Genomic DNA, 21166 nt, shown 5'->3' on the forward strand with positions numbered 1-21166 from the left:
CGTACCAACCAAGCACCTACATAGATCAGCACAGGAAGACCGACCTGGAACCATTTTTGATTCCCAAACTGACCAAATGTTTTCTCTGCAAGGTCAAAGTGGAAAAGCCTCCCCATTGTCTTTTCCTTCACAAATCCTGTCTTAAGGGTATGTCTGTGTTTGAATAGGGTGTGAGCCTTTGACCTGACTCAGGAACTAAGTATTTATCATTACAAAAGACTGGCCAGGCTCCCCAGGCAATCCAATCAAGTAACCTGCCAGACAGGAGATAAACAACATTCAAATTTCTGTTTTAGACCGCCTTTTCTGTGATGTAGGTGTGATGTATCTGAGGGGTGGTCTTAGGTTACACCCCTTCTGTGATGTATGTATGCTGTTTCTGGGGGTGGTCTTGATCTACAGGGTGGCAATTTCAAAAGTCTTTATAAGGCCTTGCATGCCATTTTTCGGGGTTCCTCCTCTCTCCCGCAGGTGAGGGGAGCACCCTGTTGCAACAGATCAATAAAGATCTAGTTTACTAGCTGCTTTGCTTCTCAATATTCTCTGGTTGACCTCTCTTCTTTTCTCCTACTAATAGGGAACCTATGTAAGGACTCTATATGGGCTCTTGGGTACCCCATAAGGGAAAAGGGCAATTTTTGTTTACAACCGTTCCCACTGGGAAAAAAGCCCTGGTTTTGTTCCAGTCCTCCGATCTGTTGAGGCCACCCTGAATCTGAATTCTCTCTTCTGCGGCATTAGCTACCCCTCCCAGTTTGGTGTGATCTGCAGATTGAATGAGCACCTGCTAAATTCTTTCATCCAAGGAATTTTATAAAGACCTTGAACAGGACAGAGCGCAGGACAGAGCCATGAACTTCTCCCAAATCTCAGAAATGAGCAGAGACTGCAAAAGGGTGCTGCGTACGTGTGTTTCTTTAAAGTGCTTTATTTGGTAACAGTTTGCATGGAAGACGCTTAAAAACGTTCGATGTCGTGCTGAGCTGCAGAACATGGATGGCCAGTGCGTCTGAAGCGCAGGTGCATGGCCGCAAGGATGACCAGGAAGGTGGCTTCGGTGATGATCACAATCATGGCAATGAACTGGAAGGTGGGGCTCCAGCCTAGAGCGAGAGAGGGGGCAAGGAATGAGAGGCGTTGGAGACAAAAGCTGTGCCACAGCGTTAACACATTGGCTTATGAGACTACCCGCTACTAGCAGCCAGGTCAGGTACACCCCAAAGTTCACTTGGGAAGACAGGTGAATTAATGCTGGTCTACTACTGGAAAAGGATGCGGGTGGTGCTGTGGGTTAAACCACAGAGCCTAGGGCTTGCCGATCAGAAGGTCGGCGGTTCGAATCCCCGCGGCGGGGTGAGCTCCCATTGATCGGTCCCTGCTCCTGCCAACCTAGCAGTTCGAAAGCACGTCAAAGTGCAGGTAGATAAATAGGTACCACTCCGGTGGGAAGGTAAATGGCATTTCCGTGCGCTGCTCTGGTTCGCCAGAAGCGGCTTAATCATGCTGGCCACATGACCCGGAAGATGTACCCTGGCTCCCTCAGCCTGAAAAGGAGATGAGGGCCACAACCCCAGAGTCGGCCACAACTGGACCTAATGGTCAGGTGTCCCTTTACCTTTACCTTACTACAGTGGTACCTCAGGTTACAGACGCTTCAGGTTACATACACTTCAGGTTACAGACTCCGCTAACCCAGAAATACTACCTCGGGTTAAGAACTTTGCTTCAGCATGAGAACAGAAATCGTGCTCCGTTGGCACGGCAGCAGCAGGAGGCCCCATTAGCTAAAGTGGTGCTTCAGGTTAAGAACAGTTTCAGGTGAAGAACGGACTTCCGGAATGAATTAAGTTCTTAACCCAAGGTACCACTGTACTGGAAAAAAGCAAAGATCCCCCAGTGTCAAAGCAGTGATTCTTCAACATCAACTTCGCTGGACTGGTCATGTTGTGTGGATGCCTGATTGTCGTCTTCCAAAGCAACTACTCTATTCTGAACTTAGAAATGGAAAGCGTAATGCTGGTGGTCAACAAAAGAGGTTTAAAGACTCTCTCAAGGCAGATAAAAAAATGTAGTATAAATGCTGACAATTGGGAAACACTGGCCTGCCAGCGCTGCAGTTGGAGAACAGCCTTGACCAAAGGTGTCGTGGGCTTTGAAGACACTCGAACTCAGGACGCAAGGGAGAAACGTGGTAAGAGGAAGGCATGCTTGGCAAATCCACACCGTGATTGACTCCCGCCCGGAAACCAATGTCCCCACTGTGGAAGGACATGTGGATCCAGAATTGGCCTCCACAGTCACTTACGGACTCACTGTTAAAACCGTGTTTATGGAAGACCATCTTACTCGGCTATGAGTGACCGCCGAAGAAGAAGAATATCCCAAGCTCTGAGACTACAATGTCTAGACTCAAGCCCCTTGCCTCACCTTTTCCGGGGGCAGCTGTCGATGCAGTGGTAGTGAGTTCCCCAGTCCTGGAGGTGGTACGGTTCTCCACCCTGCTGATGGCACCTTCGATGGTCATGGTGACCACCTCAGCCTTCCGTTCCAGCACTTTCCTCGCCTCTGAGGGGAGAAAGGGGCAGGTCAGTTCAAGGAGCTGCGCCATCTCTCGCCACAAAGAGAGCTCTGGGGCAAAACTCGAACCCAGATCCAGAGGGCATGACCCGAAGCAATGGATTCGAATTGGTGTGACAGTGTCAGAATAGGATCTAGGAGAGAAGGGGGTTCAAATCCCCATGCAGCCAGAAAGCTTAGCAGGCGTGAATTTGGGCCGGTCGCTCACTCTCGAGACAGAAGGATGGAGGGAACCCCAAGGGCCATCCAGTCTGACCCCCCCTTGTAATTATGCAGGAATATCAGCTATGAAGAATTCCTGGCAGATGATCACTCAAACTCTCTTTGGACGGCTTTATATATTTATTTCCTGTCATTTTCTACACCACTTCACCGGGTGTACGAAATGATCAAGCGGCAAAATTAACCACCACGACCTTTGAAAATATAAAACGACAGGAGGCTAAAAACAGATTTAAACTTCCACCATATATCTGTAGAAGAACCAGTAGAGTCAATCCCAAAAGTATTACAAGAGATTTTAAAAAAATTGCGAGATAGCAGGTCTTCAGATCAATAACGATTAAACTAAACTCTTGGTTAAAAACATGAATGATGAGAGTAAAAACAAATTACAAGACGTATCTGGTTTAAAGATTGAAAGAAAGGTTGAGTATAATTTAACATAATATAAATTTGTAAAAGATAATTATTTTAAAACTTGGGAAGAGAATAAAAGAAATTTGCAAATTTGGAATAGAATGAATCTTTCACTATTAGGGTGTTGGCGATAAAGATGAATGTACAGATTGCTAAATATCTGGGTAGGTCCATTTTTAGCAGGTGTCAGAGTATAGCAATGGTGATGCCTGATGGGTAGGCAAACTAAGGCCCGGATCCGGCCCAATCGCCTTCTCAATCCGGCCTGTGGACAGTCCAGGAATCATTGTGTTTTTACATGAGCAGAATGTGTCCTTTTATTTAAAATGCATCTCAAGGTGTGAGGGACAGTGGACCGGCTCCCTGCTGAAAAAGTTTGCTGATGGGGGGGGGGTGTTCCTGCCACACTGACCCCTGCAGTAGACACTTGGGTTACGTTACTCTCGAGTAACATAAACTTTGGGTTGCAAAAGTGGCAAACCCGGAAGTATTTTTCCGGGTTTCGCTGCTCGTACGTACACAGAATCAGTGCCTCTGGGTACAGATTTTTTCAGGGTGCGCACAGACCCCAGGAACGAATTAAATCCATAGCCAGAGGATCCACTGTATGTTGGGAGCTGCGCAGAGTGGTTGGGGCAGGGGTAGGCAAACTAAGGCCCAGGGGCCGGATCCAGCCCAATCGCCTTCTAAATCTGGTCCGCGGACGGTCCGGGAATCAGCGTGTTTTTACACGAGCAGAATGTGTCCTTTTATTTAAAATGCATCTCTGGGTTATTTGTGGGGCATAGGAATTCATTCTCCCCCCCCTCAAAATACAGTCTGGCCCCCCACAAGGTCTGAGGGACAGTGGACCAGCCCGCGGCTGAAAAAGGTTGCTGACCCCTGGGCTGGGGCAACCCAACCAGATGGGTGGGGTATAACTAGGAAAATTATTAATGTGGAATAGGACCAGAGTTTTTTTCAGTTCTGGCACCTCTCAGGTGGGCACCATTGCCATTTTAAGACATCAAGGTAGGCGATCATAGTGAGTTCTGGCACCTCTTTTTCAAGAAAAATAGCACAGAGTAAGACGTCCATATTTTCATCAGAAATGTCGGAGGATATATGCAAGTACTGGATCAGGACTCAAACAGTTGCGGCCTGACTCAAGGTTGTCCAGTATTACAGTCATAGTAAAGGTAAAGGGACCGCTGACCCTTAGGTCCAGGCGTGACCGACTCTGGGGTTGCAGCGCTCATTTCGCTTTATTGGCCGAGGGAGCCGGCGTCCAGCTTCCGGGTCATGTGGCCAGCATGACTAAGCCGCTTCTGGCGAACCAGAGCAGCGCACAGAAACGCCGTTTACCTTCCCGCCAGAGCGGTACCCATTTATCTACTTGCACTTTGACGTGCTTTTGAACTGCTAGGTTGGCAGGAGCAGGGACCGAGCAACGGGAGCTCACCCCGTCGTGGGAATTCGAACCGCCGACCTTCTGATTGGCAAGTCCTAGGCTCTGTGGTTTAACCCACAGCGCCACCCGTGTCCCTTATTACAGTAATATCTTGGGATAAATACGCTATAGGCTAAGTATTTTCGGGTTGCTCCCCATGGTGACCCGGAAGTAGCGGAGCGCATTACTTCTGGGTTTCGCCACTCGCACAGACAGTCAAAATCATGTCACGCGGAAGTGGCAAAACGCAACCCACCCAGTCACATCTTATGTTCTGTTCAGGATGCGAACAGGGCTCCAGAACGGATCCCGTTCGCATCCCGAGGTGCTATGTGGTAGAAGAACCTCGGCTATGGGTCCCCCAAAATGCCAGCCTGGGGTCAAAGGCTGCATTCATGGCATTCAGATCCCTTCTCCCAGATCCCCAAAATGAGCGGAAACTGCAAAAGGATGCTGAGTAAATGTGTTTCTTTAAAGTGCTTTATTTGGTAACAGTTTGCATGGAAGATGCTTAAAAACGTTGGATGTCGTTGTGCTCTGAAACACATGGAGGGCCGTAGTGTCTGGGGGACAGGCGAATGGCCAAGAGGATGAGCAGAACGGTGGCTTCTACGATGAGCACCACCATGGCACAGAACTGGAAATCGGGCATCCACCCTGGAGCGAGAGAGGGGGCAAGGAATGAGAGGCGTTGGAGACAAAAGCTGTGCCACAGCGTTAACACATCAGCTTATGAGACTACCCGCTACTAGCAGGTGGGGCTGCCAGCTCAGGTACATCCCAAAGTTCACTTGGGAAGACAGGCGAACTAATGCTAGTCTGCTACTGGGGACGCGGGTGGCGCTGTGGGTTAAACCACTGAGCCTAGGACTTGCTGATCAAAAGGTCGGCGGTTCGAATCCCCACGACGGGGTGAGCTTCCGTTGCCAACCTAGCAGTTCGAAAGCATGCCAGTGCAAGTAGATGAATAGGTACCCCTCCGGCGGGAAGGTAAACGGCATTTCCGTGCGCTGCTCTGGTTCGCCAGAAGAGGCTTAGTCCTTCTGGCCACATGACCCGGAAGCTGTACGCCGGCTCCCTCGGCCAATAAAGCGAGATGAGCACCGCAACCCCAGAGTCGGCCACGACTGGACCTAATGGTCGGGGGTCAACTTTACTGCTGGAAAAAAAGCAAAGATCCCCAGTGTTGAAGCAATGATTCTTCAATATCAGCTTCGCTGGACTGGTCATGTTGTGCGGATGCCAGATTATCGTCTCTCAAAACAACTACTCTTTTCTGAACTTAGAAATGGAAAGCGTAATGCTAGTGGTCAACAAAAGAGGTTTAAAGACGGTCTCAAGGCAAATCTAAAATGTAGTATAAAAACACTGGCCTGCGAGTGCTCCAGTTGGAGAACAGCCTTTATCAAAGGGGTTGAGGGCTTTGAAGACACTCGAACTCAGGACGCAAGGGAGAAACGTGCTAGGAGGAAGGCAGGCTTGGTGAATCCACACCGTGATTGACTTCCATTTGGAAACCAAAGTCCCCACTGTGGAAGGACGTGTGGATCCAGAATTGGCCTCCACAGTCACTTACAGACTCACTGTTTAAACCTTGTTCATGGAAGACCATCTTACTCGGGTACGAGTGATCGCAGAAGAAGAAGAATATCCGAAGCTCTGAGACTACAATGCCCCTTGCCTCACCTGTTTTGGGAGCAGCTGTCGATGCAGTGGTAGTGAGTTCCTCAGACCTGGAAGTGGTATGGTTCTCCGCCCTGCTGATGGCACCTTCGAGGGTCATGGTGACAACTTCAGCCTTCAGTTCCAGTGCTTTCCTCGCCTCTGAGGGGAGAAAGGGGCAGGTCAGTTCAAGGAGCTGTGCCATCTTTAGGCACAAAGAGAGCTCTGGGGTAGAACTCGAACCCAGATCCAGAGGTAATGAATGTTGCGTGATTGGTCAACGGCACAAGACACAGCATATGGGGACTTTCGGCGAGGCAAAATGGCGGGCGCCACAGCGGTGATCAGCTCCTGACGCCAGCCAGAGCCAACTGCGCTACCAGGCTGGCTCTGGGCTGTTGAGACAGCCACTGGCGCTGCCAAGGGGGAACTGGGGACACATGGAGTGTCAACTGGGGGAACCGCTGACCACCCAAATTGAGCTGGGAGCGAGAGCACCCGGCCACCCAGCCGACTGCCCAGTGGTGCTCCGGGGCCAGAGCCAACGCAGGGAGGAGGAGGAGAGAAGGAGAAGAGAGAGAAAGAGGAAGGAGAAAAAAGAGGGGAGCCCCGACATTGCCACCATTGGCAGGAGGGGAGGTAGGAGGGCACCGGGAAGGCAAGGACAATGGCCGAGCCCAGGCCCGATCCGAGCCTACTCCACGGCGGTTAGCGCTCCAAGAGGGCAGATCAGGGCCCAGAGGAAGGCCGTGTGACAGAGGAGACCACAGAAGAGAATATATTACTTCTTGTTTAAATAAAATAAAGGTAAAGGGACCCCTGATCATTAGGTCCAGTTGTGGCCGACTCTGGGGTTGCGGCGCTCATCTCGCTTTATTGACCGAGAGAGCCAGCATACAGCTGCCGGGTCATGTGGCCAGCATGACTAAGCCGCTTCTGGCGAACCAGAGCAGTGCATGGAAACACCGTTTACCTTCCCGCCGGAGTGGTACCTATTTATCTACTTGCACTTTGACGTGCTTTCGAACTGCTAGGTTGGCAGGAGCTGGGACCGAGCAACGGCAGCTCACCCCGTCGTGGGGATTCGAACCCCCGACCTTCTGATCGGCAAGTCCTAGGCTCTGTGGTTTAACCCACAGCGCCACCTGCGTCCCCTCTTGTTTAAGTAACTTTTTAAAAATTACTTTTTTTCTCTTATATAAAAAAAGTGTCCCCGGATTCTTTGGAAAAAAATCTGGTAACCTTACTTTAAGCAGAGCTTGGATGGCCAGGGATGCTTTGGTTGTCCAACCCACCTGAGTGTTCCTTGATAACTCGGAATCTCTCCCCTACCTTTGGAATGCAACACCCCATTCAGTTAAAAGGAAGGAGAAGAGAATTAGGAGCTGTTAACAGTGGAACTGGCTCCCTTGGGAGGTGATGGTCTCTCCTTCCTTTGAGGTTTTTAAGCAGAGGTTGGACGGCCATCAGACATGGATGCTTTAGCTGAGATTCCTGCATCGCAGTTGGTTGGACTGGATGACCTTTGGGGGTCCCTCCCAACCCTACAATCCTACGCTCTGCAGAACTCGAGCAGCTGGAGCAGAGCTTTTGCATGGACTCCGTCATCTTGCCACCCAGGAGATAGGCACAACCTTCCCCTGTTCTCAAATGCTACATACAAGCACGTATCAATAAAGGCAATTCTGGGGAAACTCCGTACCTGGCCTTGCAGCTTCTATTAAGTCCGGAAACCCAGATCCCTCTTCCGCCTCACTGATGAAGATGGGGCCTCTCCTCAGGTACACTGCAAAGAATTAGAAAGCATTGGCTGCCACCCCGGATCTGCTCAAGGAAAGTCGGCCAAGTATCATAAATAATAATAATTTATTATTTATACCCCGCCCATCTGGCTGGGTTTCCCCAGCCACTCTGGGCAGCTTCTAACAGAATATTAAAATACAATAGTCTATTAAACATTAAAAGTTTCCCTAAACAGGGCTGCCTTCAGATGTCTTCTAAAAGTCAGATAGTTGTTTATTTCCTTGACATCTGAAGGGAGGGCGCCACCACCGAGAAGGCCCTCTGCCTGGTTCCCCTGTAACCTCACTTCTCGCAGGGAGGGAACCGCCAGGAGGCCCTCGGAGCTGGACCTCAGTGTCCGGGCTGAACAATGGGGGTGGAGACGCTCCTTCAGGTCTACTGGGCCTTTGAGGCCGTTTAGGGCTTTCAAGGTCAGCACCAACACTTTGAATTGTGCTCGGAAACGTACTGGGAGCCAATGTAGGTCTTTCAAGACCGGTGTTATGTGGTCCCGGCGGCCGCTCCCAGTCCCCAGTCTGGCTGCCGCATTCTGGATTAGTCGTAGTTTCTGGGTCACCTTCCAAGGTAGCCCCACGTAGAGGGCATGGCAGTAGTCCAAGTGGGAGATAACCAGAGCATGCACCACTCTGGCCAGACAGTCTGCGGGCAGGGAGGGTCTCATCCTGCGTACCAGATGGAGCTGGTAGACAGCTGCCCTGGACACAGAACTGACCCGCGCCTCCATGGACAGCTGTGAGTCCAGAATGGCTCCCAGGCCGCGCACCTGGTCCTTCAGGGGCACAGTCGCCCCATTCAGGACCAGGGAGTCCTCCACACCCGCCCAGGTTTGAACAGCTAAGGTTGGTTTGTCGGGCCAGCTGTTCAAAAACGGTTGTTTCCAACAACTGGTCTCTGGAAATTTTGCTGCCTCCAACTGTGGAGGAACAGCAGGGCTGTAGCATTTGGGGAGGGGGTTGGCATGGCCCCGGGAGCAGAATTTTGAGGGGGTGCAAAGCAGACAGGGGTCCCCATCCCTGTCTCAAGGCAAATCTAAAATGTAGTATAAAAACCAACAACTGGGAAACACTGGCCTGCGAGCGCTGCAATTGGAGAACAGCCTTTACCAAAGGTGTTGTGGGCTTTGAAGACACTCGAACTCAGGACGAGAGGGAGAAACGTGGTAAGAGGAAGGCATGCTTGGCTAATCCACACCGTGATTGACTCTCGCCCGGAAACCAATGTCCCCACTGTGGAAGGACATGTGGATCCAGAATTGGCCTCCACAGTCACCTACGGACTCACTGTTAAAACCTTGTTTATGGAAGACCATCTTACTCGGCTACGAGTGAATGCCAAAGAAGAGGAATATACCAAACTCTGAGACTACAAGGTCCAGAGTCACATTTGCACAAGCTCCTTGCCTCACCTGTTTTGGGGGCAGCTGTCGATGCAGTGGCAGTGAGTTCCCCAGTCCTGGAGGTGGTACGGTTCTCCGCCCTGGAGAATCTTGGCAGGCTCCGTCCTGGCAAAAGGGGTCTCTGGGCCCAGGAGACTTACCTGGACTCAGCGCCACATCCCTGGCCCCCTCGTTGCATGGCTGCCCGGCCAGCACTCACTCACTCCTCACTCGGGATGCTCCCTGGATGGTGAACGGGTGACCCCAGCATAGCCCAGCCCGGTGCTCCTCTCCACAGGTTTTTGGGGGGATTCACCCTCCAAACCAGCCAGCTGGGCTCCCCACATGTGCGGGCAGGCAGCCCCGCTTGTGGGGTCACTTTGGCGGTGTGTGCTGTGTTGCCACGGGCTCCGTTCCCCCTTTGGAGGTGCAGATTGCAGCTATAACAAAGGCGGCATTTTTCCATCTCCGCCAAGCTAAGCAGTTGGCTCCTCACCTCTCTCGCCCTGATCTGGCCACTGTGATCCACGTGACGGTCACCTCCAGGCTTGACTACTGTAACTCACTCTATGTGGGGCTGCCCTTGAGACTGACCCAGAAACTCCAGCGGGTGCAGAATGCACTCCTTACAGGGTCCTCACTGCGGGATCACATTCACCCGGTGGCTCCCAGTGGGGTACAGGATCAGGTGCTGGTTTTGACCTTTAAAGCCTAGGACCCTCGTACCTACAGGACCACCTCTCCTGGTATGTCCCACGGAGGACCTTACTGTCTGCAAACAAAAACATCTTAGAGACCACAGGAAGGTTAGGCTGGCCTCAACCAGAGACAGGGCCATTTCAATTGTGGCCCCGATCTGGTGGAACGCTCTGTCCCAAGAGACTAGGGCCCTGCAGGACTTGACATCTTTCCGCAGGGCCTGCAAGACGGAGCTGTTCCACCAGGCCTTTGGCCAGGGCACAGCCTGACTCCCTCCTTTGGCAATCCTCACAGAACTCTAGCCCAATGGTTGCCATCAATTTGATTTGAATTAACTTTATAATGAAATGATTTTAGAATGTTGTATTATTTTATTGTTAGCCGCCCCGAGCCCGGCTTCTGCTGGGGAGGGCGGGATATAAATAAAATTTATTATTGTTATTATTAGTGCCCCGGGCACTGGCAAACCATGCTATGCCACTGAGCCAGAACATAGCCCCCCAGAGCCCTCTCTGCCATGAATTTGGGAACCACTGACCCAGACTCCCCCCCCCCCCGATCCACAAAGTTTGGGCCATGCTCTTTCATCGTTCCTGTTTCTGCAACGCTGCCTCGCTCTTTTTAATGCTATTTCCGTATACCGCTTTAGGGAGTTAAATAAAACCCAGCAGCCTAGCTTCTAAATCGAATTGCTCTCCCTTCTCAGGGCAATGGGTGTTTTTTTCACAGCTTGTGCTATCAACACCGTCGCCCGGCACGTACCATCCAAAGGCAGCTCAGGATTATCCTCCTGCTCTTCCGAGATGTTGGCCGACCTTCCCGGGCCTTTGAAGGGCAGAGGGGTTCTCATTACATCCACCTTGGATTCCATCGCTGGCATGAAGTCTGCCAAAAAAACAGAAAAAGGAGATGTGCTTCGTCCAGAGCAGCGGCTCGTAAGAACTTTTTAAAAAGAGATCTGCAGGATCAGGCCAGGGGCCCAACTTTTTTTTTTTGCCTTTTGCTTAAACATTGACAAGTTTCGTCTAGCATCCTGCACTCACAGTGGCCAACCGGATGGTCTAGTTGAGCAGGACTTGAACCCAAGACCCCTCTCTCCTCCTGTGGTTCTCAGAAGCATCGCTGCCTCTGAACGTGGAGGCAGAGCCGAGCCATTGTGGCTAGGAGCCATCGATAGCCCTCTCATCCATGAATTAGCCTCATCCTCTTTTAATAAACAACAACAACAACAATTTATGATTTATTCCCTGCCCATCTGGCTGTGCTTCCCCAGCCACTCTGGGCGGCTTCCAACAAAATATTAAAATACACTAATCCATCAAACATTAAAAGCTTCCCTAAACAGTGCTGCCTTCAGATGTCTTCTAAAATTCTGCTAGTTGTTGTTCTCTTTGACATCTGGTGGGAGGGTGTTCCACAGAGCGGGCGCCACCACTGAGAAGGCCCTATGTTTAAAGGCATCTATGTCAGCAATTGGTGCTCTTGAGAGTCCCATGGACTGCAAGAAGCTTCAACCTCTCCATTCTTGAGGAAATCAGCCCTGAGTGCTCCCTGGAAGGACAGATCCTGAAGCTGAGGCTCCAAGACTTTGGCCACCTCATGAGAAGAGAAGACTCCCTGGAAAAGACCCTGATGTTGGGAAAGATGGAGGGCGCAAGGAGAAGGGGACGGCAGAGGACGAGATGGTGGGACAGTGTTCTCGAAGGGACCAGCATGAGTTTGACCAAACTGCGGGAGGCAGTGGAAGACAGGAGGGCCTGGCGTGCTCTGGTCCAGGGGGTCACGAAGAGGCGGACATGACTAAACAACTAAACAACAACAACAAATGTACAAGGCAAATACATACATAAGTATGTAAACCATGTGTCTGAAATGGTACAGGAGAGCAATCCTGAAGCCACTTGCACTCTCCCAAATTGACCTCAAATGTTTCTCTGCAAGGAGGAGGAAATGGGGAAAGCCTCTCCATTGCCTTTTCCTTATGTGAAGAAATTAATGGACTATGCAGAATAGGACAAAAAAGGATTCGAAACCTGCAGGACCAGAGATTCACAGAAGATTGGAAGAAATATACGAACTATTTGAAGAGCAACTGTAACCAACAAATTACGCTAGTAGGACTACTACAAAAGGTTTTGTAAGGAGAAATATACAAAGTGTTACAAAGTAGAAAAAGATAGAGATATTGGTTCTGAGTTTGAAATGTAAGAGGGAAAATAAGAAATGCATACTGAGAGATTAGATTGGAAAATTTTCAGACAGGAGTGCCTGGCGTGCTCTGGTCACCAAGAGGCAGACACCACTAAACGACTAAAGAAGTCAGCAATTATCACTGCCTCCTGTGGGGGGGAGTTCCACAGTCTAGCTATGAGGAGAGGGGACTTTCATTGTCCTGAATCTGGCAACTTTCAGCCTTCATTGCATGTCCCCAAGTTCTCATGCTATGAGGGAGAGATAAACTTTTCTGTATCTACTTTCTCCATGCAAGGCATAATTTTATGAACTATTATTCCCAAACCTTTTTTTGGCCACCGCCCTCTTGGTTCCATAAACTCACCCACAATTCCCCTTTCCATGCCCGATAAAAAAAAAAGGATTATTCAGAATAACAGTTTGCAGAAACCACTAAGACAGACAATATTGCAACACAATAAAACCCAGCAAGGAATATTGCACGGAAATTATTCTTACACACCCTTGCTCACATACGGTTGAAGCAGATTCAGAGTATGAAGTATTTATGTATTACTACTTGCCACACACAGACAAACCTTCACTTAATTTATAAGAAAATCAATAGCTGTTACCAATAATAGCCTGTCTTGTGGCTACTCAGAATCATAAATACCACAAATGTGATTGAAGGAAACAGATTTGAAAGTGGCAAGAACAGTAAAACTTTAAATACAATGCAAGGGAGGAGTTTCATTCAGGCGGTAACCTGGTCCATCGGAAAGGTTTGTAATTTAAAAGACAAAACACTAGCGTTTCCCTGCAAATTTCTCTGAAATATTCACTTTGTTTTTGCTGACCCCTGCATGTACTGCAGACACAAAATCAATCAATCAATCAGTAGCTGTACTGGGTTCCACAGTCACAAAAACTAAAAAGAGCCACAAAAACGCAAAATAAATAGCAAAAACAGACAGATCTCAGCGTAACACTCAAAACGGAAGTGTGGCACTTAAATTGGAAGCATAACACTCAAAATGGAGCATGTTCGGCTTCCGAAAAAAGTTCACAAACCGGGACGCTTACTTCTGGGTTTGCAGTGTTTGGGTCCCAAGTTGTTTGAGTACCAAGGCGTTTGAGAACCAGGGACCACTGAACTTCAAAGTCAATCCGGTTTGCCAAAAGGACAAAGCGATAAAATTATCGGTAAAAACCATGAGAAACAAAATCGTGGATGTTTCTCCATCTGAGAGACTTGAGGGTCGATGCTAAAAGATCCCGCCTGAGAAACGCCTTCGCCCCTGTGGAGATGGTAGCACCAAAACATTGGCACACGTCCTCCTGTCTTGAACTCTCTAAAAAAAACCCTGAGGAACGAGATCCTCACCCCACTCGTACTAACCATCCCAGGGCGCTCAGCCACTGCCACAATGTCCTTTCCTTCTATCAGATCAAAATGAGCAGATAACAGCAAAGGTTGCTAGGTTCATAGCAGGGGCAATCAAAATAAGGGCCACTAACTGACTGCTGATTCAGGACTTTAAATTGTGCTTTTATAGCAAATTTCCTTTTCTGTCTGTACTGTGATGTTTTACTGTTGCTATGGCCATTGGTTAATGCGAATAAAGTTTTATCTCTCTCAAATCAGAAGCGTAACACTCAAAACAGAGCACGTTCAACTTCCGAAAACAGTTTGCAAACCGGAACGCTTACTTCCGGGTTTGCAGTGTTGGGGTTCCAAGTTGTTTGAGAACCAAGGCGTTTGAGAATGAAGTTATCGCTGTAATTTTAAGGAACCTTTTGTGTCCACTTTTTGCTTCAGAGTCCATTTTTCCCCAGTTGCCGGGATTCTCTGAAACTACCGTATTTTTCGCTCTATAAGACTCACTTTTTCCCTCCTAAAAAGTAACGGGAAATATGTGTGCGTCTTATGGAGCGAATGCAGGCTGCGCAGCTATCCCAGAAGCCAGAACAGCACGAGGGATTGCTGCTTTCACTGTGCAATGATCCCTCTTGCTGTTCTGGCTTCTGAGATTCAGAATATTTTTTCCCCTTGTTTTCCTCCTCCAAAAACGAGGTGCGTCTTGTGGTCTGGTGCGTCTTATAGAGCGAAAAATACGGTATGTTGCATCACGGGGCAGAGGGAGAGAGACTATGATTTTGCGGCAATTTCCTCCTCTACGCAGAACTGCAATAAAAAGTCTTTTCGAAAATGTAAATAAACGGGGGCAAATCCCAGGGTGTGGAGCTGTCAGCTGCGATGCGCCGACTTCTCAGAGAGTGCACGCGATCTGTCACGGAGGCAGCCAGCAGCGGCCTGACCCCTTAGACCAGGGTGAGCAAGTTATCTATCCATCTGTCGGTGGGGGAAGAAATTGAAAGCAGAGGCTTGCAAAGAAAGCTAGCAATAAAAGCTTGATCTGACAGTGACCACTGGTCCCATCACCTCCTGGCAAACAGAAGGGGAAGAAATGGAGGCAGTGAGAGATTTGACTTTCTTGGTCTCCATGATCACTGCAGATGGTGACAGCAGTCACGAAATTAAAAGACGCCTGCTCCTTGGGAGAAAGGCGATGGCAAACCTAGACAACGTCTTAAAAAGCAGAGACATCACCTTGCCAACAAAGGTCCGTATAGTTAAAGCTCTGGTTTCCCCCGTAGTGATGTATGGAAGTGAGAGCTGGACCATCAAGAAGGCTGATCGCCGAAGAATGGATGCTTTTGAATTCTGGTGCTGGAGGAGACTCTGGAGAGTCCCATGGACTGCAAGAAGATCCAACCTCTCCATTCTGAAGGAAATCAGCCCTGAGTGCTCACTGGAAGGACAGATCCTGAAGCTGAGGCTCCAAGACTTTGGCCACCTCATGAGAAGAGAAGACTCCCTGGAAAAGACCCTGATGTTGGGAAAGATGGAGGGCGCAAGGAGAAGGGGACGGCAGAGGACGCGATGGTGGGACAGTGTTCTTGAAGCTATGAACATGAATTTGACCGAACTGCGGGAGGCAGTGGAAGACAGGAGGGCCTGGCGTGCTCTGGTCCAGGGGGCCACGAAGAGGCGGACATGACTAAAGGACTAAACAACAACAACAAAGCCAGATGCAGTCTCATTTGACAATAAAAGTTTACACGCGAGAAAAAAAATGCCGCGTTTATAATTCTTATTGGTCATTTTCCCAATGCAGACCCTGCTCAGTGCAGACGTGTTGACGTTATTGGACTTGCTTAATTTAGGTTTGTTAGTTTCAATGCCGGTCAGTCCCTCAAAAAAAAAAAAAAATACAACCCTGTGATTATAGGGATTAATTGCCCCACATAAACATTTCACCAGGTCACCTACAACCGTAAAGCAATAATATTTTGATAGAATAATAATAATCAGTGCTTTTTTTTTTTTCCTAAAAAATTAAAATGTTTAGGGGTACTCTCATTTCGACTCAAAACCACCATTTTATGGGACGCAGGTGGCGCTGTGGGTTAAAGCCTCAGCGCCTAGGACTTGCCGATCGAAAGGTCGGCGGTTCGAATCCCTGCGGCGGGGTGCGCTCCGGCTGCTCGGTCCCAGCGCCTGCCAACCTAGCAGTTCGAAAGCACCTCCGGGTGCAAGTAGATAAATAGGGACCGCTTACCAGCGGGAAGGTAAACAGCGTTTCCGTGTGCGGCTCTGGCTCGCCAGATGCAGCTTTGTCACGCTGGCCACGTGACCCGGAAGTGTCTCCGGACAGCGCTGGCCCCTGGCCTCTTAAGTGAGATGGGCGCACAACCCCAGAGTCTGTCAAGACTGGCCCGTACGGGCAGGGGTACCTTTACCTTTACCTTTTTACAGTGGTACCTTGGGTTAAGTACTTAATTCGTTCTGGAGGTCTGTTCTTAACCTGAAACTGTTCTTAACCTGAAGCTCCACTTTAGCTAATGGGGCCTCCAGCTGCCGCCACGCGATTTCTGTTCTCATCCTGAAGCAAAGTTCTTAACCTGAGGTACTATTTATGGGTCTGTAACCTGAAGCGTCTGTAACCAGAGGTACCACTGCACAAAGATTCGCTAAATGTTTAGGGGTGTGCGTACCCCTGTGTACCCCCAGGAAAAAGCACTGATAATAATAATAACTAATATAGCTAACATAAGAGCACAGTTGGAAGAGCATGAGACACTGAATCTCAAGGTTGTGGGTTTGAGCCCCACAGTGGGCAAAAGTTTCCTGCATTGCACGGGGTTGGACTAGATGACCGCTGGGGCCCCTTCCAATTCCCTCCCCAACATACGCATTTTTATGCACGATTTACCCCAGCACATGCATTTCTTTTGTACCCACTACTCGGGCTGGAGAAGCACATTGCAATAATTCAGAGGGGTGTGGACCGCCTCTCCTGGTATGCCCCGCAGAGAGGTCCACAAATGACAATACCTTGGAGGTCCCAAGTCACAAGGTGGTTAGATTGGTCTCAACTAGGGGCAGGGCCTTTTCAGCACTGGCCCCGACTTGGTGGAACGCTCTGTCCCAAAAGACTAACATTTTAATATTTTGTTGAAAGCCACCCAGAGTGGCTGGGGAAGCCCAGCCAGATGGGTGGGGTAAAAAGGTAAAGGTAAAGGTACCCCTGCCCGTACGGGCCAGTCGTGACCGACTCTGGGGTTGTGTGCTCATCTCGCTTAAGAAGCCGGGAGCCAGCGTTGTCCGGAAACACTTCCGGGTCACATGGCCAGCATGATGAAGCTGCTCTGGCGAGCCAGCACCAGTGCAGCACACGGAAACGCCGTTTACCTTCCCGCTATAAAGCGGCCCCTATTTATCTACTTGCACTTTGGGGTGCTTTCGAACTGCTAGGTGGGCAGGAGCTGGGACTGAGCAACAGGAGCTCAGCCCATCGAGGGGATTTGAACCACCGACCTTCTGATCGGCAAGTCCTAGGCGCTGAGGTTTTACCCACAGTGCCACCCGCATCCCGTGATGGGTGGGGTATAAATAATAAATTATTATTATTAGGGCCCTGCGGGACTTGACATCTTTCCGCAGGGCCTGCAAGACGGAGCTGTTCCGCCTGGCCTTCGGTTTGGACTCAGTCTGACCCTTATGTTTCCCTCCCCTTATGGTCTTGCTCTATGGGCTACTTTTAAAATGAGGCTGCATTTTAAATTGCCCCCCCCCCATTATGTTTTTATTGTAGTTTTACCGGTTTTAGCTGCCCTGAGCCCGGCTCTGGCCAGGGAGGGTGGGGTATAAATAAAATTTATTATTATTATTATTATTATTATTTCAGAGGGGGCTGCGTTTCGGCCATCGCCTTGTTTCGGATCGGGCAAATTGAGTCCGTTCATCTTCCAGGGTGACCTGAATTGAACCTCCCCCCCCCCTCCCTAGTGATATTTGGAAACACCATTTAAATCCTGCCTCTGGCAGTACTGGCTCTGCAACACCAGAGGGAGCTCTGAGGCTTCCCAAATCATCCTTGGAGATAATTGCATCTTCTGAAATTTCCTGGGAGCAGAATGAAAATTGGAAGCTCTACTGCGCCGGATCAGAGTGCTGGGTTTTCTTTTTTCCCTTGCCTTCAAAATATAAAGACTTTCCTTTCCCAGAATCACATAATTGTAGAGGTGGAAGGAATCCTGAGAGTCATTGTCCGACCCTCCGCCGAAACAGGAATCTTTCTACCCAAAAGTGGGATTCGAACACACAACCCTAAGATTCAGAGTCTCGTGCTCTACCAACCGAGTTGCCATATACAGTGGTACCTTGGTTCTCAATCTGTTCCAGATGTCCGTTCCAAAACCAAAGCATGTTCCAAAACCAAGGCACGCTTTCCCACAGAAAGTAATAATAATAATAATTTTTTTTAATTTATACCCTACCCTTCCCGGTTCAGAAAACAGGGCTCGGGGAGGCTAACAACAAATTTAAAACACTTAATTGTGATACAACAAAAAACAGCATAAAATACAGTATAAAAGCGTGAATAACAATAAATTCAAAAATCAATTTAGGGGGAAATCCATCCAGTAAACATTAGATGATCACCAGGGCTAGCTGGCTGAATTATTCCTACTTGGGCCAGCGAGGAGACCAGGGGAGAATTAGCTGTGGGATCCCAGAGCGGATGATTTTCATAAAAAGGGGAGGGGGAGGGAAGGGAAGGAAGGGGAATAAAAGATCAGGTTAAATTCAAATTAAAGGCCAGGTGGAATAGCTCTGTCTTACAGGTCCGTCAGTAGCTGAACTGGGTTCCACACAGTCACAAAAACGAAACAAAAAAAGCCACAAAACCGCAAAATAAATAGCAAAAACAGACAAACCTCAGCGTAAGACTCAAAATGCAAGTTTGGCACTCAAATCAGAAGTGTAACACTCAAAATGGAGCATGTTTGGCTTCCGAAAAACGTTCGCAAACCGGAACACTTACTTCTGGGTTTGCAGTGTAAAATATACTTGGAGTCGAGAGTGGATTTCATGCTCTTTATTCAGCTCATAGTGATGAGGAGGAATGGAAGTTCCCCCAGAATGTCTGCTTTATAAACATTATTTACACAATGGGCCCCACGTGATTGGCTAGTTCCAGGATTCTCCTGTAGGCCAATCTGGTTGCGGATTCACTTCCACCTGGAGATGGATTGGGTGGCTCATGTGGACCAATCAGACTGCTGCATTCTGAATCCTATTGTTCTAGGACCAATCAGACTGCTGCATTCTGGATCCTATTGTTCTAAGACCAATCAGACTGCTGCATTCTGGATCCTATTGTTCTAAGACCAATCAGACTGCTGCATTCTGGATCCTATTGTTCTAAGACCAATCAGACTGCTGCATTCTGAATCCTTTTGTTCTAGGACCAATCAGACTGCTGCATTCTGAATCCTATTGTTCTAGGACCAATCAGACTGCTGCATTCTGAATCCTATTGTTCTAGGACCAATCAGACTGCTGCATTTTGGATCCTTTTAAACTCAGTACATAACACAGTGTTTGGGTTCCAAGTTGTTTGAGAACCAAGGTACCACTGTACAAGTTTTCCGCAGTTCCCCTCCTTCAGAGATAGGGCAGAGAAAAGATTTTTTTTCTTTTTTTGCTATGGCAACAGCCTCTCCATTGAACGGCTTCCCTATAGAGACCCACCTGCTACCCACATTGCAATCTAACTAACCTAACCAGAATTATTCGTTTTCCAGACGTTTTGGGTTTCTCCATTGCCCCCTGATCTAGCCACACACTGAAAGAACGAAAAGGCGGTCTGGATATTTTTGACGAAAATCGCTGCGCCATTCGGCTGGTCCAGGATCCTGCCCTTCGCACGGGGTTACCTAGGCGCCCCCAAGGGAATGCTGCAAATGGGACCCAGCTTGCAACGTCTCTCTCCTCACTCGAGATTCCCAAAAAACCGATCCTCAGAGGCACGCCACCTCCAATAATGGAAGCAAAACACACCTTTCACAACCAGCCATAGCTGTCAACTTACAGATTTGAAAATAAGGGACCAGCAGCCTCAAAAATAAGGGACCAGCAGCCAAAATAAGGGATTTTCAGAGCACAGGTATGTTCAGCTTCTGAGCCAAAGGCAGAAAGCCCAGCCAGCAGCCAAACGAAGCCTCAAGCGGTGGTTCCCACAGCGCAGCAACCCGGCAAAGGGGATGCAGCAAGGAAAACCACCGTCCCCTCTCCGCTGGGAAGCGCTGAGCAAAGGCGAGTCCCCAGGCAAGGCGGCCGATTTGATTGGCACAAGGCATGCAAGCTCCACCCCCCAGTCGTTCTCAGACTCCTTATTGGGTGAGCAACGCAGCCAAGCAACACAGCTGGAGCCTCCCTCCTCCCTGGCCGGCAGGGAGGGAGGGAGAGGAGCTGCTTCCTTTGAAACCCGGGAAATTTAAGGGACATCATCAAGAAGGGACAGCAGTGGGACACAGCACTGGGATAAGGGACTGTCCCGCCAAATAATGGACGGTTGACAGCTATGCAACCAGCAGCCATCCAAACCTCACCCTCCTTGCCTGAAAAAAACCACCATCTGTCGCTAATCTTGTGGCGGTGAGTTCCGGGGGTCAAATTATGTGCTGCATCTCTTTTTGTCCTGAAAACCCGAATTCTACTTCCCTGGATGACCCCCTGTGCGTTCCGGTCTTATGAGGGAGCGACACAAACTTCCTGCTTTTGTACACACCGTAACTTTTTTGTTAAAACGCTCCGAAAGCAGTTTTTGGCCGAAGCAAGCTCAGATTTTAAAGTCAGCAGAAAAAGGCATTTCCAAAGAAATGGCCGAGGGGGGAAACCAAACCCTAAAAAAAACTACCGAGGAAGCATCTTGCAGTTCCTTTCTTGGAAAGTTAGGAAGAGAAACTAGAAAAGGAGAAGAAGATCTGTTTTGCGAGTCCCATTTACCTTCCACTGCTGTCTTCTGAGCGCCGGCCGAGTCTCTGGGGAAGTTTCCAAAGTTGTCCGGGGAGTCGAAAACAAAGAGGGGTCCCAGCGTCAGGTGGGCCTGCGGTGCGGTCAACTCGGCTGTGGTCAGGAGGAAGCCACAAAGCAGGTGAGTTACGAACGTCCAATGTTCTCACAGTGGCCAACTAGACGCCCATTATAGGTAAATCTTCAGGATTCGAACTCAAGATCCCTCTGCTTCCAAAAACCGGGATTCAGAGGCAGGGCGTGGGCATCCTGGCTAGTAGCCATCAATAGCCCTCTCGCTCCTCCATGAATTTTGCCCAACCCTCTTATTATTATTATTTGAAAGACATCTGAAGGCAGCTCTGTTTAGGGAAGTTTTTAAAAAAATATTTAATGCTGTATTGTTTTGAACATTCGATTTGGAGCCGCCCAGAGTGGCTGG

The 21166-nt window shown here is 49.1% G+C and overlaps 2 protein-coding genes across 2 annotated transcripts in view; one reads left to right on the plus strand and one right to left on the minus strand.

Moving 5' to 3' along the window:
- Positions 1–707: 707 nt before the first annotated feature.
- LOC310829033 (uncharacterized protein) lies at positions 708–20863 on the minus strand. The gene is made up of 6 exons (XM_083707187.1): positions 20719–20863; positions 10947–11069; positions 8010–8093; positions 6332–6469; positions 2428–2565; positions 708–1103 (listed from the first exon to the last, which is right to left on the minus strand). Exons 2-6 carry the CDS (start codon positions 11062–11064, stop codon positions 958–960), a joined length of 624 nt encoding a protein of 207 aa, XP_083563313.1. The 5' UTR covers positions 11065–11069; positions 20719–20863; the 3' UTR covers positions 708–957.
- LOC310828979 (asialoglycoprotein receptor 1-like) overlaps positions 20730–21166 on the plus strand; it is a 40295-nt gene continuing 39858 nt past the window's right edge. The window contains exon 1 of the mRNA XM_083707104.1: positions 20730–20866. The gene's annotated coding sequence lies outside the window, so the exon portion shown is untranslated. The remainder of the gene's footprint in view (positions 20867–21166) is intronic.

Source organism: Podarcis gaigeae (assembly GCF_964106915.1).
Source record: "Podarcis gaigeae genome assembly, chromosome: 13".
NCBI classification, from domain to species: domain Eukaryota; kingdom Metazoa; phylum Chordata; class Lepidosauria; order Squamata; family Lacertidae; genus Podarcis; species Podarcis gaigeae.